This window comes from Puntigrus tetrazona, chromosome 9, assembly GCF_018831695.1.
Source record: "Puntigrus tetrazona isolate hp1 chromosome 9, ASM1883169v1, whole genome shotgun sequence".
Taxonomy (NCBI): Eukaryota; Metazoa; Chordata; class Actinopteri; order Cypriniformes; family Cyprinidae; genus Puntigrus; species Puntigrus tetrazona.
The window spans coordinates 19974175-20000706 of NC_056707.1; the positions used below are offsets into that span (position 1 = coordinate 19974175).

The following is a 26532-nucleotide window of genomic DNA, read 5'->3' on the forward strand; positions in this document are numbered from 1 at the left end:
CACACCATTCTCAACCGCACTGAGTATTCAGATTTCAGAAACTTTTACATTACGTCCACGAGATGTGGTTATTACATCACTGATCTGACGCGTATAGAATGGCGCTAAATATGCTCCAAGATTTCAAAACAAAACAAAACAAAACCGTGTGATATTTTGGAAAGAACTTGAGAAGCGACAAGAAAATAAATCTTCTCACTCATAATCTGCAGGGTCTTGCTCATGCTTTCAGTGAATGACTGTAGACTGTTAAGTGTAGTGTGTCATGAATACCAATGATGTAAACTTTGTAATCAACATGACAGAGTGCGCGAACTTTGAGGACTCTCCCTGAAGACGGTCTCAAGCCCCCCTTCCCCGCGCTTGCAGCTCATGCCAAAAAAGTTCGCAAGAAAGTTGTCTTACTTGTTACAACATAGAAAATACACACGCGTTCGTTTAAATATCATTCACCCCTTACTTCTTGCGATATATATTACCTGTCGGACGTTATGCAAACTTGTTAAAGGCTCAGAATCGAGCACTCTCTTACGCGGAGGCCGAGAGATCTTTTAAACTTTGTTTGCGTATTGAAGTTTGTAGATTTTAAAGGGGCAACGCATATTAATCAGGTGGGAGTCCGAGCGAACAGAACACTTTGTACCGAAGTCAGATTTCCTATTCAGTTCGAGTGAAATAAGAATAGAAAAAAATAACAAAAAATATATAAAATCTAAATCCGATACTTACAGCCTAGAAAAAAAATGATCAGTGTATGTTTGAACGATTTTAATTAAAAATAAAATACAAAAGTGGACCCAATCAAAATTATAAAATTAATTTGCAGACAATATTAAAAATTGTATCATGTTTTAATATGAAAAAATGTTGCACTTAAACCTGTTAAACAATATTGTGTATTGCACTATATTCTCGTATTTACATACTGCTTGTAAATCCATTAAAACAATAATTACTGACGTACAGCTATTAGCTTTTTCATTTATATTACCCTCACAATTTATATTTCTTATAATATGTGGTAAACAGTAAAATAATCTTTATATAATCTTTAAATAAACTTTAGTTGCGCTAAAATGTTTTGTTTTGCGAGGCCACATAATCCTATTGATTATTAAATGCTACATATTAACGGGTACTATGTTCGCAGGTATTGTTAAATGCACTTGCTTTTCTTCTTATTCGTAACACAACACACATTCATAAACTTTGAACCTTTAAAGCGGCTCGCACGGTTCTCTCTCGTCCGAGTTTGTCGTTGCCCCTTTAAGACGAAGGGTGCCTTGAAACCGTCGAGTTCCATGTTTGTATGTTGAAATTGAGAGCAGAGCCGAACTCCATGTTGTGAAAAGTTATCATCTAGGAACTGAACTTTTTATAATTATTTTATTTAATTTTCTTTTCGTCGCCTAACTTATGAAAGCATAGAAACCACATCCAGCCTCGTACGGTGTCGCATTATGAATGTTCTTAAGCGGTAAAAGTCTTTTGGATCTTTGGGGGCAATTGCGGGGACTTTTTTTTTTCTTTCTTTTTTCAATTCAATCGTAGCCAGCGGAAAGTTTTTAATACGGAACCCCCTTTTAAGTCGCGATTTTACTGGCTTTACGGATCTCATGGACCACCCGTCCTCCTCGATCATCACGCAAGTGAGCAGGGATGAAGAAGCCAGTGCTCCTTTGCGGGACAGAGGTGAGTTTGAGAAGAAACTTTGAAGGCGGCACATGTCAAACTCCGAGCGGTGTTTGGTGCGCGGCGGCCGCTTCGTGCAAACTTTCATTCCGTCGAAATACCGCAATGCTTTTATGGAAAAATTCATTGTTCGGTCGCACATTTCCGCACATCAAAACACTACGAGAACGTGTGATATGCGCTTTCTCTGGGGCCGGTGACAGTTGATGCGTCTTGGGGATTAGGGATCAAATCCATTCGTAATATAATAACGCAGTGCAGACCCATCGCTTACAGTTCATTTGCATGCCACAAACTTGGGTTTAATAAAAAAAAAAAAAAAAAAAATGCTATAAGTAAAGGCTTTGATGTAGAGGGGGCGTGTCCACGATGACACTCTTCACTGACGTTTGAGGGAAGTCTGCTCTTGTTTACTTTGTAGTGTGTTTGCTGTAGTACATCGTCTCTAACCTGTCATTTTATGCTTATGTGTGCACGTAACTCATAATGAATGACTCCGAGTCCCTCCTCAGGTGACAGGTTATCATGAGACCAGATAGCATAGTATAGTCATTGTTTGGTAATGGCAGACTCCTAGCCTCCCTGGTCTTATCTTTGATTTACAGATTAAGCCTGTTTGCTATGGTGCCTGTGCAAGAATTGTTTTTGTTGTGCTAAACTTGTATACTTTTGTATAGATAAATTATCTACGAAGCCTGTGTAAATTGATTTTTTTTTTTTAATTGGGTAGAATTAACACACCTGTTCATGCTTTTTTTGGTGGTGTTGAAATGGTAAATTTTTACTACTTCTTTTTTTTTTTTTTTTTTTTTAGCAATACTCAAAGTCATCAAAATTATGAAATGACAATATGGGAAGTTTTGTGCAGTTCTAACTTCGCGCATTTAGGACGTTTTACTAGATGAGCCTTTTTTTTTTAAGATCACTGCCCAAAATTTTGACCGGTAATGTTATTGAATGGTCATAGGTCATAATGTGACAATAGGCCATGGTTTGCAGGTCAAAGGTTAGATAAAAAAAAAAAAAAGTGACTCTATAATCAATTATTTGACTTTTCAGGAAAATATTATGGCTACAGCAGTTTTCTAGAGACCCAAAGGTACCTGTTATCTGATTATTGATTTATTTTTTATTTATTTACTTTAATTTTGTAGATTTCAAATGTTCCAGAAAATGTTTGGACCAAACTGTCCCGTAGCATGCAGCGTTGCTTATCTGCTTTCTCTGATTGTAGTTTCTGTGATGTAAACAAAATACATTTTCAGCTCTTGGAAACATGACTTCCACGCTGCTGACATTTGTGTGTAACCATGCAAGCATGACGTATATTTATCTTAACTGATGTTCGTATTTGGGAAAAAAATGAATGGCATTTTCTTTGAACTAGAATTGGGTATAATCTGTAATTATTAATCCATTTATTTAATATGTTCATTTTAAATACTTGTAAAAACCTTGGTGCTGTAAAATAGTTAATTGGTAGTTTTGGTGTTTAATACAGCTTTATTTTTTTTTCATGCAATTGTATTTGTTTAATTGTATTTATTTTTTGTTTCAGAGAAAACAATTATGATATACTACATTTTTGCCGTGATTTACAGAAGACACTCACTAAGATGTCAGGCACATTAGAAACAGGAAGCATTAGACTGCGATTTTAAATCTTAAAACAATCCCATTATACAGAAAATTTTAATAATTGAAAATATAATACAATTTAGCATGACATTTATAAATTTTAACCTTTATAAATTTTACTAAATAAAGGTCAGAATTAATATAATTATTTAAAAAATGTTTTTTTACATAAATTATGCTAAATGAACAGTATTTAATTTTATTTTCACAGAAGTTATTTGAAACGTTTTCTCAACACTGATGACGCAGCGCTGCTTTCGCACCAACGCTTAAAGCTTTGCAGAGTTTAGCAGTTCCTTCTATTGTAAAAATATAAAGCTGCTGTGTTTCAGCGATGCGATCGAGCACAAGCACGCTTTCTAAACGGTGACGACTATGGTGAGAGCCAGGGAGGATCTTCTGCAGCTAAAGCCATAGCAGTCAGCCTCGCCGCTTGTTTTTCCGACCGCTGTGTTTTTCACCAGCGCTCCTTTTTCCCCTCTTGCGCACACAGAGATGGAGATGGTTTACAGGCCTGTGTTTTTGTTAGCGACGTGATGAAAACCACTCCCTGTAGCAGGTTCAGTACAGTGCGCAGACCCTTTCCGTCCGTCTCGGCGTTTCATATTTATATAGAATTATCATTCGTACTCGAATCAAATGATCTCCTGTTGAAGAAGGTGACGCGCTGGTATATTTAGGACTGTGCGTTACAGGGTAAAAGGGGCAAGTCTCTGCTCGGAGAATGTTGCAGAACTAGGCAGTTACGTCTCCGATTGGTCCCGTGAACGTAAAGCGAAACGGGCGAAGTATGACGTGTTTGAAAAGGAATCGAGAGCATGTCGTGCCTTTATAGCCGTGTGCGATATTAAGTTTCAGAGACTTTTTTTTTTTAAAAGTCTAAACAGCTTTTCTTTTCAGAGCGGTGTTTTCGTCATTATTGGACTAAAAACTGTCTAAAAGTTTTTAACAAGACTTGGCATTTATGCAAATGAGCAGCAACGTGTGGAATTTCTCAGTGACTGTGAAGACACCGATCGGTATCTCACGAGTGAAGCCAAGGTCAAGAAGTCATTTTTACTGAGTGTATGCGCAAGGATGGATATGGAAAAAAAAAGTGTTGAAATTGCCCTCACGCAGCGTTATTAATATTGCACTGCTGCAGTTGCATGCAATTAATGCAAAAACGTCATGTTTTATTAATATTTGTAATATGGAGTTGAGCATTTTTTTCAGTTCTTCAGTGCTTCTGTTTATATACAAAAACTTTGTGTAATGTTTTAATTATTTAATAATTGCAATACGATTCAAAGTTAAAATGAAATATAAATCACACATGCATTTAGTTTAGTTTTTCAGTCGGTAAATATGACGGTAAATATATAAAAATTTGTTTTGTTTTTCTTAAAACCGGCTGTTACTATCATTTGTGATCAGATTCTTGGTTGATGTGTTGATGTGTGAGTTTGCCCTGGTTTTGGTTAGGCTTGCACGGGTGCCTTTTTTTGGCCTATCGTTCAAAAGTGCTGTCTCATGAATCGTGGGAAGACTCTGTAGCCTGAGCTGTGCATGAGTCAAATGATGCTTCTGTGGTCTTCGAGGCGAGGACTGTTCGTGAGATCCTTTTATACTTTCATTTGTAAACGTGATTAGAAGTGTATGTTTGTTCCGAAAGGGCGACGTGCAAGTTACACCACATCAAAGTGACTCAATTAGTGCTCTGGCATGTACTGTACACTTGAAAGCGCCTAACATTACATGTTTGAGTCCAGCAGTGAGGTTCATGTGTGGCTTGTTTCGACATGCCTTGATGCTTAAGAGGAATCCCTGGATTTTCTTGTCTTGAATATCTTTTACTCTCAATTTAACATGCAGCAATACTGCTTTCAGGTCGCGTCATAGTGGTTGTGTTTACAATTTTAGCCCTCTTGAAGTCGTAATTACCAGTATGATTTTTTTTTTTTTTTTTCAACACGCATCAAACTCACAAGTCAACCTTGAAGGATAATGGAGGAAGCAAATTAGTGTTATTCTTAGTTGACAGTTCAGTTTGTGAAACTCAAGAGTAACGACTGGTTTGGCCTTTACAGATTTTTACTTGCCCAAATGTTACTTCTTTAAAACCTGCGCTTTCCGATTGGATGCTTTTACTTTGTTGATCGGTTTTAAACGAGTGCGTCCACAATAACCAGTGTATCAGAGAATCCTACAAAAAAAGGAATCGCATTCACAGTAAAAGTTTGTGCTTGTATAATATATTTGTGTACTTTATTTATAAATGCAGACACATGCATGCGTATTTTTAAGGAAAATGTTGCATTTCTATATGCATGAGATTAATCGCCATTAATTGCTTGACAGTACTGCAAAATACCAAATGTTTGTTTTTTCATGACACGTACAGACAGATAAAGCTTAATAAAAAACTGCTCAATTAGCTGCTGCTTCTTTTTTTTTTTAATATGCATTTTGGAGGGAAAGTACATTTCTCTGAGGCAGCACTAGAATGTTAAAAGGTATTAAAAAAACACTTTTTATGCATTTGGAAGATGCTTTTATCCAAAGCACTTTACATTGAATCAAGGTCTACATTTAATCAGTTCATGCGTTCTCTGGGAATCAAACCCATGGCCTTGGTGTTTCTAGCATCATTTTCTACTGTTCAGTGCACTTCTTTTATTTATCAGCTATCGTTCTAAGCATAAAGTCTAAGCATAAAAGCACAAAACGGTCCAACCTCAAGTGGAATTAAGTGCAAATGATGCTCCTTAGAATCCCTTAAATTCAGTGCACGACTTGAAGTCTTTTCCTGGATACTGGAGTTAGACTAAACTCTTGACTCTGACGTGTGGCATCTGGTCGTACGAACTCCCGGGCTGCTTGCATAATTCAGTAATCGTCGTTTTAACAGCTTGGTCTTTGAGCTAAGGAACATTTTAGTACCTGGATTAATGTAGGTGCGCTGATTAATGCACCGACATAGGAGATATGTCACTGGATGATGTTGTTTATTGAGGCTTAGCTTCTGGCGTGACCCTGTGAAAAGCGTGCCAAGACATTGTCCAGGACCATCGGATACGTTTCCAGCGGAGCACCTGTTCACCACTTTGTTATAGTACTGTATTTTTAGAAGGGCCGAGCTTCAAAGCCGTGCCCTAGTCGTTTCTCCATGTTTGGGATCGACGAGTCTGCTTGCATATGTCAGATATTCCTAATATTTCCAAACCCTTTTTGTTATTTCCTGTCTTGGAAGGTGTTACAGCCTCAGCAAAGTGGGTCAGTGGATGCGGTCAGTAATCGGAATCCCTCCCTGTCTGCACGGCATTGTGGATTATCTCGGCATGGTGTTCCCAAGCCTTCGTCGTTCTTTACCTGTTTTGTTTGTACGTGAAACACGATCCGCCGATGGGAGTCAGAGGCGGGACACAATGAAGGCTCAGTGTGGGCCTTCCAGTGCCTTGCGGCGGCTCTTACTTCACTTCCTCACACTTCCTGTTCCTATTTTGGTTTGGCCAGGCACAGTGCAGCAGAGCTATGGGCCAGAGATATGGCTGCATTCCAGCGAGGGTGCGCGAGAGGGAGACAGGGAGGGAGAGCGAGTTCATTGGGGCCCCTGGAGGGATTCTCATGCTCTCTGAGTTTAATCCGAGCGGCAAGACTGTCATTTACGATCTGCTCTGTTTGTCTTGTGTTTCCTTTCTGGTACTGGCCACTTTGTCATTAAGCGGTGGTTGGGTATGACCCCTTTTAGCACTTCTGCATTTGTTGAAAGTAAGATTTAACTAGTGAATTTCATTTCAAAATACACGTTTATGTTTGCACGCTATATGTAAACACGTATTACGTAATGATATATACAGTATGAGAAAGGATTTATTAAATTCTTTGATTGTTCAAACACGGCTTTAAAGAGGGTAGTTGACAAAAAAATGTGAACTTTGTCCTATGGTGTCCTAAAAAACTAAATAGCGTTTAAATTTTTTATTTTTTTTTTTACTTCATTCTTAGACATACAAATAGCATATAGAAGTTTTTTTTAAATGTTATTTTTCTGTCACATCATTAGGACACATTGATACATCAATCTTTCTAATCGTCAACCACAGCTTTGTTGAACATTTAAGGATAAGAAATGTTTCTTGATGCCAAATCGGCAATTTTGAATGATTTGTAAAGGACAGAAGACTTGAGTAATTATGCTGAAACTTTTGTAAACTATATTTATATTATTAACATTTTTACTTTTATTTCGTGTTTCTTTCAAAAATATAAAATAAATCATACAAACCAGAATGTTTTGTAGTTGTCCAGTTTTCTAAATGCGCCACAGGGAATTTTGTAGAACTTAATTTTGCCGTTTTACTTTAATTTTTCCTTTTTTGTAGAAAATTCTTTAAATTGCTTTAATATAATGCATTGCGGGAGTGAAGTAATATGTATTAAATGTATTTGTTTATTTATTAAAAAGGCCTCAACACTGTCTTAGCTCTGTTATTTTTCTATTCTAAACTGTTTTCTTTATATTTATTATACAAATAATAATAAAAAATGTTGCTACATGAACTGTGTTCAGCTAACAGAGACTTATCATAGCACATGCATTTCATTGCTCTTGTAGATTTTGATTTGCTTCCATTGACCTCATTTGTAAACCGCTTTGGATAAAAGCACCTGCTGAATGACTAAATGTAAATGTAATATACAACTTTGGCACTTGTTTATAGTTTTTATATACCATAGCAAATGTTCTCTTCAAGTAACAATAATGTTTTATGGTACCATGACAATTTGGACATACCATGACTATACTATGTTTATACATTTTTTTTGTAATGGTCTTTGAATAGTGTTACGATATTACAATACGTACTTATGTTTACGAATATTTACCATAGTATGTGCAAAATTTAAGTCGTCGTTTGAATAATCCACTCTAACAACACTTTCTTGTTCTCTCTCAGAATATTGTTTTATGTAGCTGTAGTAATCTTACACTTTTGTTCTAAAATGTGCACTTTACTGAGCAAAATATGCTTTAAATTCACAAAGTGTACTTATTGGTTGCAGTGACAATATGACTAGTTGATTGCTATTCATTTGATATTTAAATTATATGATTTAAAGGTCCTGCCTTGTACATTTGGTGGCACCAGTTCCACACTGTCACAATTTGGTCTAGATCCCTTCATCTGACTTGCAAAGTATGTGCAATGTCACACAAATCTGCTGCCCTTGTCCACCAAGGGGTGGCATGAAACAAGTTACGAGTTTGTAAAATGGGATCACATATCACCATCGTAAAGTCGGTAGCTGAGTGGCCTCTGTCCGTCGGGATTGGAATAGCATCGGGACCCTCTTTAAAAGAGACCCAGATAGGCCACCCTTAAGTATGTGGACAAAAACTGAACTGGGTGGGGTCGTGCGTTGTAGCCTAATTATCAGCTCTGGAGAGTTGAAGTGTGTTTAGTCCTCAGGCTCATTACAGAACGCCATTGAGTCAAGTTTTCCTTATAATTGTCTCTGCTAGCTAGTCTCTGTTTGATCTTTTCCTGTTTACAAGTTCAGGTTTGTTGCTTCAAGCTAATAGGTTGCAGCTTTTCGGTCTTTCATCATAGTGTCCATCAAGGTATCATGTGTACAGCAAGAGATAAACATATGGTTGAGCCATTCCCTCCTGTCCCCGCGCCGGGAACACAACAAAGTTTTGTTTTGCGATTCCGTTTATGGCATGTTCTATATTTGTGTGGAATGCCATCACTAACCACTGTCAGCAGCTGCCTGCGGGCGCTATTTAAAGCCCTCTGATGTGTAATATCAGAGGAGTCAGTGTAAAGCGATGGATGCGGTTTCTTCACAGTTCACTTCACCTGCCCTTTTCCTCACATTTGTAAACCTGCCACTCTCGTGTCCTGTGCTGGGATGCAGGTGTGATTGCTTAGCGATGTTTCACTATTACGACCTGTCAGATTCTCTGGATATCTACAGGGGGTCGTATGCACTGTTAGCGTGTGTGTGTTATCACTGACAAGTCAATGTACATTTTATGTTTGAAGGTCAAGAGACATGTTTATATCCAGATGATGGGTTGGCAGCTCACGGCATATAGGTTAAGTTTGGCTTTAAGGGCAACTTTTATGTTGTAGGACATGAAGATAAATCCGATAGGCTAATCTAACTTAGCCTACAGTTTCTGATCACAATACGACACTCAGAGTAACTCAATGAAAGTACTGTATGTTCTAACTAACTTGTTTATTAAGGCTCTGTTTGATACATGAGCTTTTAGTTTGAATTTTGAATGGCATGCTAATCTTCCCTGTTGACAGCTGCCTCGGCTTTCTTGGCTGCAGCCTAATTTGTCAGAGATTTTATCTCGCAAACTTCAGCTTTCGTCGCTGTTGTTCGCTCTTCTAAGTTGCCTAGGGTTGTGCTGTTGCCCTGAGCCCAACATAGATCCATAATCACGTGGATTTCCTGTAATGTGTCACTATTCACGGATACTATGTCTCCGTCTGCTGTATTTGGTGACAAATATCTTGCTTATTAGCAAACAGTAGGCATGGGTAGTTTGAATAATTTTATATATGAGTACTTGAACACTGATTTTTAAACTATTTGATGCCAAGAACCTCCAAATATGATGATGATGATGATGATGATGATGATACATTTTGCATAACAATATCCTTAAAATATAGAGGTGACTATATTTTAATTTATAAAGGCTCATTTATACTGTTTATAGAAAATGGTGATATTTATAAAGATGTACAAAATGTAATAATTAGCTTTTATATTCTTACCGTATTAAAGCCATAATACATTTTTAAATCTTCTCTGATTACTTAAGATTACTTAAGGAATTCTTAGAGATGCAAGTGACAATCAGTTTGTGTTATTTAGGAAGTGGTTGAATAGTTAGCTTAAGAGCATGTCAGACAGATATTTTGCATACTTGTTCTGCACTGTGTTAGACTCAAAAGCATTGTTGTTCTATGTCGTATGCTGAAGCTCAGATTATGGAGTAAGTTTTGGGAAACTCATGGGTGTGACACACATGTTTCCAATTAATAAAACCTCCACTCCACCCTTTCAGAAATCCATAGACGACGTTTCGCTCCATACAGTTAAAGCACCAGTTATGCTAAGGCTTTCAATAAAAGATATTTTCTGATGGTGTAAGAACCTTGTCTTATTGTCTCAAAATGTGGCTTAGACAATCTTTGGATCTGGACTTAATGTAGGGTACAGTCTAATAATTACTGGAATTTATTTGTAATGGCTTATATTGTATATGTAATTGAAGACCAGTCATTATCAGTAATTTATACGAGTACAGCCATCTCATATCAATCATAAGCTGTCGGAACTAGTCAAGTGTAACATGTATGCAAAGATATATGACAGTGAACAGTAGGGTAGTTGTTGGTGTGATTATGATTGTTCTCGATTCCCAGGTACCCCTCCACATGCTGCATCTTCATCGAAGAAACCCCGCAGTCGTGGCATTTTCCACAGTCTCTTCTGCTGTCTTTGTCATGACGAAACGGATCACGTGCCCGTCAATAACAACGCCCCGCTACTGGTGGAAGAGAATGGAACCATCTCAAAAGTAGGAGTTATTTCAGTTTTGCTGATTTTGATGTCCTGCCCTAAACTCTTGTGGTTAACTCGGCCGAGAGCCACATGATCAGCTGTGATAGTGAGGAAACCAAAACCTCAAGTTAGCTTTTGCGTAATTCTTTTCCTGTTTACGAGTTGTGACAATTGAATATACCATGATGAGAGTTAATCTCATTTGTGCTCGTGTAGAGACCCTGAATTACTCTAAATGAATGTTTATATAATTCATTTCTCAAAACGTAATGCTATCTGTTCTTATGATTCTCATTCTCAACTAATTGAAAGCTGATATGAAGGTATGTCAAAAATTCTGCCACTCATAATTCCATTGAACCAATTATTCACGGGAAAAAAGCATGGCTGCAAACAACTACGAGCAGATCGGGTGTCAAGACGCTGTAGGTGTCAGATTCAGATTTATGCCTTACTTCAGCTTTTTATAGTGATTTGATACACCAGGAGTTATTTGTCACGTCTCTGAAGCACCAAAATAAATCGGTAGGTGTCCTGAAGGCGGGCTGAGTGCAGGGTTCAGTGGAGTCTCAACTCCTCTGTCATGTCAACGTGCACATTGCTGCTGGTGTCTCAGGCAGGCTGTGGGCTCAACCAATCCCTTCAGCCTTGTGAGCCTCCTCTGCAAATGCAGATCTCTGACTCGACTCGCAGGCTCTCTGGAGAAAGCAAACCTATGGGAGAATGTTTGGAGTGTTTCCCTTCTTCTGACCTTTGCCAGTGTTTTGGAGAACGGATGTCTTTTGTCGAAAGTAACTTTACTAAATACTTGGAATCCTCTGCCTTTTTTAAAAACGAGCACTCAGAAGTAAACATGCCCGCTGAACTGTGCTTTGGCCATTCTGAGGTCTCTGGACAAGGAGGTCCTAAAAAGGAAAACCAGTCTTTGGAACGTCCTGCAGAATTGTGCACAGAACAAGAAGCACTTCTTAAATCTGTTGCTCCTCAAAACGCCATTGAGATGAACGAGGCTGATGGACTTTGTATTGAAAATGGTCAAATCAATGGTGAATTTTCAGACCAGTCTTGCTCTTCTGGATACAGCTCTTTGTTGGACAGCTGCTCTGAGCACAGTGAGTGTTTTGAAATTAGCAGTTCTTCAGTTGACTTGGTTGAAATGAGCCAGAATGATGAACTTAGCATTGCATTTGAGCCAAGTGATCAAAGTGAGATTTCTGAACATGATGCTGAACAATTAACTTTATCCGAGATAAGCCTAGATGATGTAGAACAACAAGATGATGCAGAACAGATAATTTTATCTGAAATTAAACTAGGTAATTGTGACTCTTTTGAACAACATGATGCAGTACAGTGGGAGATGAGCTCAGACCTTTGTGAGTTTATTCCACAAGTTGATGCAGAAGCCATTCCAACCGAGTTGAGCCCAGATGATTTTGAATCTTTACAAGATGATGCAGAACAAGCAAGTGATGAAGATCTTTGTGATTCTTTGCTGCATCATGAAACACTTTCTGAATGTGATGCAGAATATCAGGACCAGCTCAGTGAGTGTGAATACAGCAGTGTTGAAGACAGCTTATCTGATCAAAACGGTATAGTTGAACTAGATTCTGAAGACTGCGAGACATCTAAACAGTCCGAGCCTAACAATCAAAACAAGCTTGATAAATACCATGCCACACATTTTGAATCCCCTGATCTGTGTCAGGACTCTAAAGAAAGTAAGCCATCTGACCACTGTGTATCCCTTGAGCACACACAGCTTACTGGGCAAATGGACACCACTGATGACAGAGATCTGCTAAACAGCCTAGATGATTGCACTTGTTCGTCGGAGAACTTTGATTGTAGTCAGACCTTTGACTCCCCAACTGAAGGGCATCAAGACTTTAACCGACTCTCTGAGCACAGCGAATCTTCTGTGTGTTTTAAGGTTTTAGAACAATGCACAAGCTGTGGAACGTACTTTGAGAAATGTGATGTCCGTGAACAATGCACTCCTTCTGTTCACACAGACCGTTCTGAGGGCCCACATCAAAGCAGACTTTCAGAAAACTGCTTAGATTCTTCAAGAACACATAGCTCTGTCTTTCACAACCCTGAAATAACCAAAGAAAATTTGCCTATTTATAGCAGAACTGAGGTTAGGAAACCATCACAGTCCGATGCCATGTTTTCTGGATCAATGGAAGCTTTTGAGGCTCGGTGGCTTTCTCAATTTCTTACTGATCTTTTGAGACATAATAAGGAGATTTCAAGTCCTTCTGCTGAAATCAGCGAGTCAAATGGAGAGCAGGAAATTCCTGAAGTTGTAGATTTTAAGCCTGAAGTTCAAGATTTGGACAGCTGTAAGAAGCTCTGTAGAAAGTGTGATGAGTTGAAGAATGGAAAATGTTGTAATGATGAAACTCTTAATTTTTTTCAACTTGTTGATGATGAGGAGGTAAACTTTAAACATCACTCAAATGTGGGCATCGCCTTGGATGCAGTTACCACAGCAGCAGGTTCTTCAGATGAATCGAGCGAGGAGGAGTATGGTGACTGCATGGATGGTAAAAGTCAAGGTAGCTCTGAAACTGAATCGTTCCAAAGTTTTGTTGAGTCTGAATCATTTGAAGTCTTCTCCGATCAACCATGTGATAAGGAAAACCTTCTTGAAGAGGATGATGAGTCCTTGATTCAAATTCTGCAGCCTGAGGAGTACACTGATGAAGATAACGCTGAAAATTGTGTTACGTATATACAGGAAAGTTTAGATGTTTGTGCAGAAGAATGTGAGTCTGATTCTGAGCAACAAGTGATTGAAAAGAAAATCAGTAAAACATATGCTGAAGCTGTAGCTGTTGGACTCCCAGTTGACCAGACTCAAATCCATGAATGTGCCAAACCAGATGAGGTCCATGAAACTGAAGATTATGGGTCCGGTTTTATGGATGAATGCTTTTCGTTGTATTCTGAGATCAAGGAAGATGAATTTTGCTACCGAAATGGAGAGGTCGCTGAACCCCTTGTTGATATGCAAGTGTCCTGTGTTGCAGCTGTTAAAGGTTGTGGACTTGAAGAAGTGGTTGAAAATGCTGTAGACAGTGGAGATTCCACAGAACTGTGTGCTGTGAAGGACACGTCTGAAGGAGCTGATACCTTAGAATCACCTGTTGAAGAAAATACATTGTTGGAAAATGAGGTCAGTCAGGATTTAACAGAATATGACAGTTCTGAGAACACTGAAAACGTTCAAGATCTCAGTTCTGTGGTTGAAATCGAGTTTGATGAAACTGATGGGGCTCATGGGCCTTGTTGTGGAGAGATTGAAACTACTGAAGATGAAGAGACAACCCCGTTTGACTTTGAAGATGTTGTGGGATGTTCTGAGGAAGGCGACGAAGGTAAAGAGACCCCAACTGCTGATCAACTGGTCTCTTGTGCCTTTGAGGAGCTGCAAGATGGTCAGCAAGACTTCAATACCGAGCCAAAAGACACTTCTGAGCTCCTTCATCCTCCTGGAACAGATGGTCTGTCTGAGAACAACCAGAAAACAAAAAAATTAGAGGAACTTATACATCAAGTTGCAAGAAGTGAAACATCTGAACAAGACACGTTATTTAAGTCTGACCAAAAAAACAGTGAACAGAGTTATTCTTATGAGGAGAGTGATGTATCTGAAGATGAAGAGTACCCAGAGGACTGTGATTGTGAATTCTGTCTTCCACCCATAGATCAGGTACCTTTTAATTTGGGGGAGACACTTGCTAATTGATTTTAGCATGTTTTGAAAAGCCTATACATGCCATAACATTTTGCTTATAAGAGACTGCTTTTGGTCTGTTATGAGTTGGCTTTTACCTTGCTTTTTAATTAGTATAAAGTCAGTAGCAACAGAACTAAAATAAGACGCCATGCTGGGTTTTGATTCCATGTCATATTTAAATAGGAGTCATCTGTACACTCTCAGACTTTGTAATGAATCCGGAAGAGCCTGCAGGTCTTGAGATACTCGTTCTGTAAACGTAGGACAGAGTCGGTTTCAGACTGTGTACTTTTCGATGAAGAATTGGTTGGCCAGCAGCTTTGCAATCCCATCCCAGCTGCAGTCAGTCACTTGATCTTCCTCTGCTTATGGAATGCTAGTGCTAAAAGAGCAGCCTTATGCCCCCTTATGGATACTAATGTGTATAACTAATACACCCTGTTCGGGCTGGGCTGTATGACCAAAGTTTTAGCATGGTGTATTTGCATAATGTTAATTTTGAACTACTGTGCCAAAGTTTGCCAGTGAAATTTATTTTTGTAATCATTTTCTTTCTAATAGGTCAATGGAAAATGGTTTTTATATTAACTTATTATAATTTATTATTCCTAAAGGCTTTTTTTTTTTAAATATCCCAGGGGATTCATTAATTTACAGTTTTTTTTATTTTATTTTGTTGGAATAACAAATTAACATGTTACATTGTCTATTAATTAACAAGTTAAACTACGTTTATAAAGCTAATCATTTGTTTTTGTAAATCTTCTTAAATAATTCTAGACACGCCATGTAGTGTTTTCCATTTTTGCATGACTTTTAAAGCTCTAAATAATATGAAGCAAGCCTGTCCAATAGATAGGAAAGGTATAGCATATCAAATAAAATCTTTACCAGTTACCCATCGTACAGTACATACCATCACACCAGCCAACCCTACATGCATTACTCATAAAAACTAAATTTCTTCTCTACTAACAGACTAAAGTTACATAATATAATAAGATACAAAACATAATAAATTGTTTTTTTTAGCTGACTTACAGTTCCAATCTTTATTTGTGTGCTAATGTCTGTGACATAAGAACCTATACTGTATTTTTTACTGTAAAATAGCTTCTTATTGTAAATGCCAATTTGGCTACTTATTTACCAGTGTGCTTGAAATGTTTATTCCAGGTCCCAGCCAAACCACTTCTTCCACAGATAAAGTCTAAAGATGTAGGGAAGATCTGTGTAGTCATTGATCTGGATGAAACACTAGTCCACAGTTCATTCAAGGTAAGTCAATGTGTTGAGGCCTCTTTTTCCATCACTTTATAGCTCGCAGCCGGTGTGAATTAACTATATGTCACCATGTGCTGTTGGCAGCTCAACTAATCATCTCATGGATACGGGATACACTTGACTCAAATGTTATACATAGACATTTAACACCATTGCATGCATTCACATAACATCACAAACTTTAAAGTTGAAGTGTGTCATTTATGTGGTGTTCTCCTGTTCGGGCTTGAAGGGACAGTTCGCCTAAAAAGGAAATTTCTCGAATCACTTTCTCACTAACCGTTATGTTCTTCCAAACCTGTAAGACTTGCTTTCTTCTTCAGTGCTCAAAAGATTCAGAAAATGTTTGTAGTTCTTGTCTGTACAGTGATAGTCAGTTTGGTCCAGTGTTGTTTTGGACCTCACCAACTGTGGCTCTACAATGCTATCGAAACATTGCTCATAACCAGCAGCATAACCTCAACCAATTTCTTTTTGTCCAACCAATCACAGCTGGTAGGAGGCGACATGTATGAATGTATGAAAGTATATTAATTACACATTTATATATAATTTTTTTAAAAATATGAACTGGTGACAGTAGTGGTGCAGAACATTTCTTATTTAAGGGACTTCTTTCATGCAAACAGAGATGAAGCACGCTTCCAGTATCTGTTAAATCTGTTTTCGCATGTTAATGTAGACATGTTTTTGCAGGCATAATGGAACAGTTTGATGCAGTGTGCTAATGTAAATAATGCTTGCATTGTAAAAGAACGCTTGCAATGTCTAACAGCTAAGAACACAATATGAAGTGTCATCTATTGCAAAATTGCCTCAATTCCTTTTATATACAAGACAGAAGTTATTTTCCGATCTTCAGAGTTAGCAAGTATCACGCCAGTGTAAATACAAGTAAGCTTATTTGAGCCAGAGGAAAGCATCAAATTGTTTTGAAAAAGTGCTTTATGCTACTTTTGGTTAAATTGTTCTGTCCAATGGCGCCTTTACTGTTTGTTTTTACACGCATACATGCGCTTTTCCGGATAAATGCAGCATTCCCTGACTTGACTCTTTATGGAAGAATTTTTTTTCTCCCATGGCATGACATCATAAATGTGCTATGTGCACAAAGTGGGAAAGCCAGGAAGAAAAAGAATGTTGTCCTCTTGGGTGTGTCAGCAGCGACACTGTTTTAATGCTATTTGTGTAAAAGTAGTTTATCCCAAAAAAAAAAAATTGGCTTCAATTATTCCCCCCACGTTTCAAATCAGCATTTAATTTTTATTCCGTTACTGATTCCACATTTTGGTTAATGTAATGTAGTGTTGATAGTCTTGTACATTATTAATACAGAATACAAAGAGTAAGAAAATATATTCCTTTTGTTGACAAAGTGCATTAAATATTAGATTATGTCAAGATTTTTATTAATTTTTTTTTTTTGACTAAAAATAAAAAAACGTGCTGCAAAAATGAAGTATTTTGTTTACTTGCATGTCATGTAGCCATAACCATATCTAGTGGCAACATTTATTTAAGCTTTGTTATTTTAAACTGCTAAGTAAGGATTTTTAATAATCCACATTTGTGTGCTGCTGAAAATTAAAACATGCAGTTTTGGAATGACTTGAGAGCGAACAAATAATGACGCTATTTTTGTTGTGAACAGTTCATCCATGCAAGTCAGTCCGCAAAAAATAGTTTGCCTTTAATCCAAATATGAAAATGCTCCTCCTCTCTGAAGCAATGGGTCTTCTCTCATGACAACAGTTTGACGGCTTGGACATGACCGTAACATCCTTAACCACAGACCTCCAACTGTCAGTGTTCATTTCAGAATGAAACGCCTACTTTACTACATCCAATCAATTTAAAGCAGAAAAAAACAGGCGTCGCCCTCTGTTTTCCGCATACAGTATTCCGTTTCTCTCAGAAGTACATCACAATACAGAAGTAAAATGGGTGGCAAAAATTTAGCTTCATGCGGACTTTAATGCATGAGGTCAACTCCTTGCAAAGTGAGTCAGAATTAAAACAAGTGTGATCTTTGAGCACTAGACAGCATAATGTTACTTCATGCCACATCTGTGAATGTAGGTCACACTGTCCTGACATCTCTGTAACACATAAACGTGATTATCTCAACATTTGGGATTGAGTTTCTAGACCTATGTAAAGAGCACTCTCTGTAGCAATGTTCTAAATGATGCCTGGAGCCTGTTGGGTGTTTCCACATCATGATCGATAACCTCTTGTCAGTCACTGATACAGCCACCTTCAGTATAGATTTAACTTGTTTTTTTTCTGCCTGAAACAGTCAGTCTTATTGTGCTTTATTTTTTCTTCCCAGCCGGTAAACAATGCTGACTTTATCATTCCAGTGGAAATTGATGGGACAGTACATCAGGTGAGCATGACCTGTTTTTATACAAAGGTGTTCATAAATAACTAAGTTGGAAATCAGGTTATACAAATGACTGCTGTTGGCCAATGCCTTTAATTTGGGCAAAATTGAAATCTACATTTCCAATACCAATATCTTCGAAATGTGATGAAATCCTGAAGAACCTGCTTCATAAATAAAAAGTGTGTGTGCTTGTGTATATGATTAAGGCAGTTTGTCATAATACTTAAAGTACGTTTGCAAAAAGTTTTTTTTTATAAGTACTTTTGATAATAGTTGGGTAAATGTTTACTGGGATTAAAGTGTGTGATGTGACTTGGTAAATGTTTTATTGCCAGGATAAAGGCTGATAATTGCTGAATAAAACAGAATAATGATAAAAGAATAACAAGAATTATGTGTTATAATTGGCGGAGGTGTGAAAAGTACTGTTTCCTTAAACTAGTTTGTCATGTGCTTCTTTATTTTTTACACATTTATAGGTAAACCCTAATATTTTAAATTTATTTATCGTGATTGTATTTTTAAATTAAACATTAAATATATCTATATGTAATATGTAAAAGATACCACTTTTAAATTCTTTTCTCAAATTATCTACAGACTCCTTAAAAACCTTTTTTGTTTTTGTGTGTGTGTGTGTGTGTGTGTGTATACCTGTGTTTAGACTCTAGGTTAAAATCCTTTGATTAAAGCGTTCAATCAAAATAATGTATTTAGCTGTTTTGGCAATGGATAAGAATTGTAGCCAATCATAGTCCATTATATACTGCAGCGGTGACTTATAAGGTTTTAAATAAGTCTGCAGGCCTGTCGTTACTCATCCTAATTAGATGAACGTGTTGTGTTTCACTTCTGTTCTTAGTGTGTGAAACTGTGATAATCTGCCCTGACAGCTTTGTTGATTATAATGTGAGCATAGTCATATTTTCCAGTTACTTGCTTCCTTTGTAAATAAAAATTTGGTGCAGCGCACTCGAAACGGAAAAAGTATTTATTTGAATTATATATGCAATTTCTCTCTGTGTGTGTGTGTGTGTGTGTGTGTGTGTGTGTGTGTGTATATATATATATATATATATATATATATATATATATATATATATATATATATATATATATATAAAAGCTACATTAATCACCCAGTCGAAACTAACCTATGAACTCTACTATTTGTCTGCTGTTGCGCAGTATTAAACAACGCAAAATTTTCTGTTGTTTACGTATTGCCGCCTAACTCGGTTGCGCTACCTGACAGTAGCTTTGCCATCTCCGCTGATGGGTCAGAGCAGCAGGTGGCTATTTCTGGATCCTGACGAAATGGAGAAACCCTGACTGGCTTCTGAGAAGTCACTGGCCATCAATCTCTCCTCAGAGCGCGTCTCCTGCTCTCCCGGGCTATGACAGTACAGTGCCTTGGCCCTTTAAAGGCCAACAGTTACACCATTACACCACGAGACTGAAGACGTCTGACAGACGAGGCTTTGGCCTGTTTCAAGTAATCCAGGATAGGCTTGTGATGTCAGGAAAGCCTATTCGGGATGACTTGGTTCAGGAATGAGACCATCAGCTTCATAAACGAGCCTGGCTGACCTAGTTGTAGAGGAAAACAACCCGTTTTATTGCTTCTCTTAAAACGGGGTTTATCATTCTGCGATCGTATAAAACCCATCGTTATGTGAGGTATCATATCAACATGCAGGCTAATATAAATCTTATTTATTTAGTAACGTGTCTTGGTGAATGTGACCTGATTTAGCACAGGTTTTTCGCATGTGCTGGTTTTACCCCTTCAGATAGTAGCTGAATTGAATCCTGTGCTGAAATGACTCATAATATAACCGTTTTTTTGTTTTTTTTTGTCTCTGTAGGTGTATGTGTTGAAGAGACCTCATGTCGACGAGTTCCTCAAACGAATGGGGGAACTGTTCGAGTGCGTGTTATTCACTGCAAGCTTAGCCAAGGTAAGAAATGCAAATGGATTTTTGCACTATGCAAGGTATTCTGTATTAAGTTTATTAATAAATAGGATTTAACAGCACTTACAGTATGTATCAGTTTATAGGTGTTACAGGGTTCCCACAGCTGTGGTAAATATTTAATTATTTTGTAATGGACTTTTACAGTCCTGTTACAAAAATACAACTTAAAACATGTATTTGATCTGTTTTCATAGGTAGTTTTATTTTCAAATTTTTTTAGTAAAGTTCTTTTGATATTCATTTTTTAAAAATATACTTTTAATAATCTTATAACTCAATGTCATTTACCTTTTTTTGTTTTTTTTTTTACTTACGTTTACTCTTTCTATATATTCTTTTTGTCCTATGTTATCATATGTCTCTGTCGTTTATTTTTATTTTATATTTTTATTTCACTTTTCACTCTCTCAGTGCATTTATTATATCTTTATATAGATCTATATCTTTACTTTTTTTTTTAAGTCAATATTTATTTTTTTACGAAAGAAATGACAGAAATAAATGGAATTGTATTTTTATTTAGCAAGTATGTTTTAAATTGATCGAAAGTGATGAAAAAGACATTTATAATGTTACAGAAGATTGCTATTTTAGATAAAAGCTGTTCTCCTTAACTTTATATTTATCAAAGAAACCTAAAACCATTCTACTCAGCCATTTTCAATATCATGATAATAATAAATGTTTTTTTGAGCTGCAAATCAAAATATTAGAATGATCTCTGAAGGATCATATGACTGGAGTAATGAAAATTGAAAAATGAAAATTCTGTTTTGAAATCACATGAATAAATGAAATTTTAAAATATATTCTACTGTATTTTAAAATATTTATATTTTTATTATTTCATGTAAATATTTTTATTTTTAAAAGTACAAATATTTCAAAATGTTTTTGCAATTCTTTGGATCAAATAAATGCAGGCTTTGTGAGCAGAAGAGATTTCTTAAACTAAACACATTTAAAATCTTACTGTTAAAACTGTTTTGACTGCTAGTGTACATTTTCATAGCTTTTTTATTTAGTCATCACAAACGACTTAAATCTTAGATATTTTAGAGAGGTGTTTCCATGCTTTGTTTTAGGCCCCTTGTCTAACCATGTCACATTTCCTCCATTCTATGTTTTTTTTTTTATTTTTTTAGTATGCTGATCCCGTCTCGGATCTGCTGGACAAATGGGGAGCTTTCCGAAGCCGTCTTTTCCGGGAATCTTGTGTGTTCCACCGTGGAAATTATGTCAAGGACCTAAGCCGTTTAGGCAGGGATCTCAACAAAGTCATCATTGTGGACAACTCGCCAGCCTCCTACATCTTCCACCCAGACAATGCTGTATGTTATTGCCTTCCTTTCTTCGTTTTACATATAACTGCTTTGGGTCTCACGTAGGAGTGTAACGATTTGCATATCGTACGGTTGATGGCAATTTTCCAAATCATCCAAGTGATCGTCCTTATCCCCTTGTTAGTGGGGACTTTGGAGTGAGTAGGGCATGTGCGTGCCATTATTTGGTCGTTTGGAACGCACCTGTGACAACCTACGCTTACGGTACGGCATGAAAAAATTACATTTTATATTAAAAAAGGTCTCAATTCTCCACTAACAAGGGTACAATTTTGATCACTTTGATTTGGAAAATGCCCGTGAAACATATGATTCGCGAATCGTTATATCCCTAGTCTCTAGATATTTTATGCGCACTACTCGTATCATATTTTTGACAGAAACTCTTCTCTGTCGCGTCTAGGTACCTGTAGCCTCCTGGTTTGATGACATGTCCGACACAGAGCTGCTGGATCTTATCCCTTTCTTCGAGAGACTGAGTAAAGTGGATAATGTCTACACTGTGCTGAAGCAGCAGAGGACTACTAGCTAGCACGACACTAGGCTAGCCACTGTCACTATGGGGCCAGGGAGGCTGCTGGGCTCGGAGCACCACAGTGCTTCCCCTTAACAGGACCAGCCACTAGCTCAGTCCTCATCACCTACCCAGAATTCCATTCACATGATGTTTAATAGAGAAAAAGAAGTTGAAAGACAGAACTGTGAAGGACTGCTTTAGCTATTACGTGCATAAAACAAGAAGCTGATTGTTTTAACACTCAATTGCGTAAATCTCAGGAAAGCGAGCAAGAGCCTATTTCACCCTGAAGTCAAATAATAGAATTAGATTTTGCTTAAAGAAAATGAAAGACATGCCTTTGTGGCAATTTTTTGACCACTAAGCACATTCCCTCAAAATTTTGCCATAATGCTTACATTTCTTGTAATGTAATAAATAAAAAAAAATAAAATAAAATATATATACATTTATATATAAAAAAATAATATATATATATATATATATATATATATATATATATATATATATATATATATATATATATATATATATATATATATATATATATATATAATAAAATTTAAATTGTATTGTATTTATACATTATGGTTGTATTTGTTGTACTGCCTTTAATTTATGCATGTTTATGCAAAAAAAGTACTGTACTACAGTAATCTAATTAAAATTACCATTGTGAATAATAATGGAATATTAAAGAACAAAAAAAGAAAACAAAAGCTAAATATTCAGATGTGTTATGGTAATAATGAGGGACAAAATTAATTCAGCAATTCAAAAAAAAGACAAAGTCTGCTTTTTCTTTTTGCAAATAATGTTTTGTATTTATTTTCACACTTGATTTTAGGGGGAAATGTGGCTTATGCGTGTTTTTTTGCGATTCACCCAAAAATGTGTTACTCCTTTGCGACTCTTTCATTTTCACGGTTGAGGGAAGCCCTGTTAAAATGAAAAGTTGATTGTCCTCTTTAGTTGATCATTTGAGAAGATTTGTTTAAAAAAAAAATGACTTCCTCTTCTTGGGTTTATATCTTAAGTTAAAATTCCCTCATTCCCTATATTTAATAAATTTACTTTAACATCTCAAGTAAGGACGGAACCATAAATGGCAATCATATATAATAATACGCTGTCTTCTTTTCATCTAGCCAGCTTTATTGAACTCCTAAAACAAGCATTCATTATCCATTTATTTTGTTTTTTTTTTTTTCTTTTCTTCCTCCAAATTCTAAATCAGATCAGAAAGGCTCATGATGCAATCAGCCAGCACTTGAAATTCAAGTTTCACAAAGGAACAGATGTAAGAAAGGGAAATTGGTCGGGCACTTGTTGTGTCACACGGCCCGTTTTCACTCTGAAGGTTAAGCTAATGCACCTTTTAAATCATATACAGTATGCTTTATTTTGTCTAATGTGAGGTCATTCGCCACGGCCTTAAAATTACTGTAGCAAAACGTCGTCAGACAATATCAAAGTGGTCTTATTTACAAAATCAGTTTGTCTGATACTGTATAGTTTTAAATTCATAACAGTATGCCATTTGTGTGTTTATTATTATATTAATCAAAACGAGTAAAGAATACTGGAATCGAATCTTGATTTGTCAGTGGAAGCAGATGTTCAACTTGTAATGCCTTAACTCTCCATTAGATCACTAAGCTTTCAGATGGTTCATTGAGAAAGTGATTTTTTTTGCATACCGTACTGTGGACTGGAGAGCCCCTGTTAATGTGCAGTTGACGTGCCTTCTTGTTAGTTGCCATTTAATATGGATGCTTTTCCTTAATGGGGATCGTATGCTTGCTCGGCACTATCTGAGTTGATTGTTTTGCAAGTGCCAATATTGATGTTTCGAGACATAACGGTGATGTTCATGTGTCCGGGAGAGAGCGGAAAGATGATGTTATGGTTTTTAATACCGGTGTTGTTTTTGTCCATTTTTCAGTGTTTGACTTTTTAAATAGATTTGGTGATGGCGAAACATTTGCCATCTCTATATTTGTGATATTAATGAAAATAGTGCTGTGCCATGGAGAAAAAAAGATTTTGTTATTCATAAAAGTTTAAAGAGCAGCTTGAGTGTTATTTGTTTTTTTTTTTTTTTGTTTTTTTTTTTAAACGCAACTGATTTTTGTCGTACTTGAATCAAACCCTCTGTGTTGTGGATTTGTGTAGACGTTAATGGGGTTGTCTTTGACAAAATGCGTGAACATAAATGAAGAGTTTTTACCTTTTTAAAACCAAAGAAAAAAAACGTAAACATTTTGTGAAGAAATGAAAAAAAAAACACATAATGTCAGTCATTGAAAATGTTACGTAAAAGCAACAGCATTTAAGAAATGTTAAAACATCAGTGAACTCGAGCCTAAATTTAATAGGTACGCGAGTACATCGAGTCTTGCAGTGGAGAACATGTTACTGAATCGCATGTCTGACTTAGTACATTCTCCAAGGTCCGACTATTCATCAATCTCAGTAGGACTTCTCACACTAGTCTGCTTATGCAACAGGACCAACCCAGGCCCGTGTTTTCCAGAGGTTATGTAATAGTCTTGGTAGCGCTTGTTTTGAATAATATGCCGCCTTTTCAATATTCTCACAGGGCCACGAATGCATTTCTCTTATAATTGTTGAATAACAAACGTGTAATGATATTTTGTTCTCCGAAACAAAAATGCCGTAGTGGGTAAGGCTTCGGTGCTTGTAGCTTTGTGAATTGTTTCACTTGTGTAGTATCTGCAATGAGCAAGTCCGTTATCATAGCCGATTTTGATGTGCTCAACAGAAACTCTTGGTATAGGTACTCGGGGCATTATTAAGAAAAATAAAGCCTGGAATTAAAAAACTTGCTGCCTGAAAACTTAGGCTGCGCCGATTCTTAAATTTATTAGAACGCTTATGGCTCCCTCTAGCGTTACATAAAGAAAACTTTATTACAATAACGAGATGAAATGGCCTATGTAAATGATCTTCAACCAGATAGATTTAAACAGACATGGTGTGGAAATGTATTATATCACTTAAAAATAAATAAGAGCCATCGAAACTAATTGGTTGCTGTTTTGGATAAGGTGGTATTGACATAAGAGTACACTAGTACTTCAAACATTACCAAAAGTTACATATTACATTTTTTTTTTTAACTTTACAGTGCTTTTTTGATGCAAATATGTTTGATAGCTTATGTGTTTCTAAAAGGGTCTTTTAGACATTTGTAAATATGGGTCTGGCTTCCGGTGTCATCGCGTACAGTATATGTTTGTGTGTGTATATATATATAAGAAAAGAAAGTCACAAGCCTATCGGTTTGGAACATCACGTTAATGAAGACTGCACTTTTTTTCCGTAGAGAAAAACCAATATTTTGGAACATTGCGCCAGTACAGTATTGACTGTTCACTATAAAATAGAAAATAGCACACTCCACAAGAAATTTAGTTTTTAAAATTTATTGAAAGATATTGCTTAACAAGGGAAAATTGCAGCACTTTATTCATATACTTCAGTAAAAGGCAAGAAATGTGACATACCTTCTGATTACAACAGAAGCAAACAAAACTATCAAAACCATTTTCATTTATTAGTAAATGTTTCCCTACTTTGTAAAACGTCTGTGTTCTTGAATTCAGTGTATGTGTTATATATGCTGAAGTTACTTTCCGTCCCAAACCCTCTTTTGATCGTCTTTGGCCCTGCACATTTTTATTTCACCTTAACCTCACTTTCATCCGCATCCCACAAAACAAGAATTAAAAAAACAACACAAAAGGATATCTATACAAGGATATACAGTAGTACACAAATTTCAAAATGAAATACCAAATTACTGTGCAAGAAATTTTAAGCCGTAACAACATAGCTGAATTACATCGTGTGCTAATTTTGTAAAGCGCAATGCGTTTGATCATAAATTTGGAAAAGCTTAAAAATGATTCTATAATGAATGGCGAACCGTGTAGAGAAGCATATAATGTGTAAAACAGCATAATGAAGATTTAAATATTTTGTTGTTTTTTTTTAAATAAATTAATGATAGACCTATCTTTTTCAGACACATTAAAACGGTTAATAGTTTTATCATTTCATTTGGTATTTTTTGTATTTAAATAGTGGCGTAGTTGAGTATTATCACAAGTGCTTATGTGCTGTTTCTCAGTGGTTACCTGCCAAAAAGAAAAAGAAAAAGATTAATTAGTCAGCAGTCACTTGATAAACTCTCAGCTGGATACCAATATAAATCACACGGCCCAAAGCTATTAGTGTGTATCAAGTTCTTATTAAAACAAGTCCAGACTCCATGTCTAAGTATAGGCATCAAAACCGTCTCCTTTTCGGAGTAAAGGTAATCATGCGATATATATGCA

General features: G+C 36.5%; 2 protein-coding genes across 27 annotated transcripts in view; one reads left to right on the plus strand and one right to left on the minus strand.

Moving 5' to 3' along the window:
• The first annotated feature begins 1301 nt into the window (after nucleotides 1-1301).
• ctdsp1 (CTD (carboxy-terminal domain, RNA polymerase II, polypeptide A) small phosphatase 1) lies at nucleotides 1302-22375 on the plus strand. Of its 2 annotated transcripts, XM_043249074.1 has the most exons (7): nucleotides 1302-1692; nucleotides 10767-10921; nucleotides 15833-15934; nucleotides 18273-18329; nucleotides 20198-20290; nucleotides 21454-21639; nucleotides 22055-22375. In XM_043249074.1, exons 1-7 carry the CDS (start codon nucleotides 1617-1619, stop codon nucleotides 22181-22183), a joined length of 798 nt encoding a protein of 265 aa, XP_043105009.1. In that variant the 5' UTR covers nucleotides 1302-1616; the 3' UTR covers nucleotides 22184-22375. The 2 variants fall into 2 exon arrangements, with proteins under 2 accessions (XP_043105009.1, XP_043105008.1); XM_043249073.1 differs by lacking the exons at nucleotides 1302-1692; nucleotides 10767-10921 and adding an exon at nucleotides 11414-14629.
• A 925-nt stretch (nucleotides 22376-23300) lies between these two features.
• Nucleotides 23301-26532, minus strand: part of obsl1b (obscurin like cytoskeletal adaptor 1b) — a 32331-nt gene continuing 29099 nt past the window's right edge. For all 25 annotated transcript variants that reach the window (XM_043248317.1, XM_043248319.1, XM_043248318.1 and 22 more), the window contains one exon: nucleotides 23301-26331. In XM_043248317.1, the coding sequence (XP_043104252.1) occupies nucleotides 26321-26331 (11 nt within the window). In that variant the 3' untranslated portion in view covers nucleotides 23301-26320. The remainder of the gene's footprint in view (nucleotides 26332-26532) is intronic.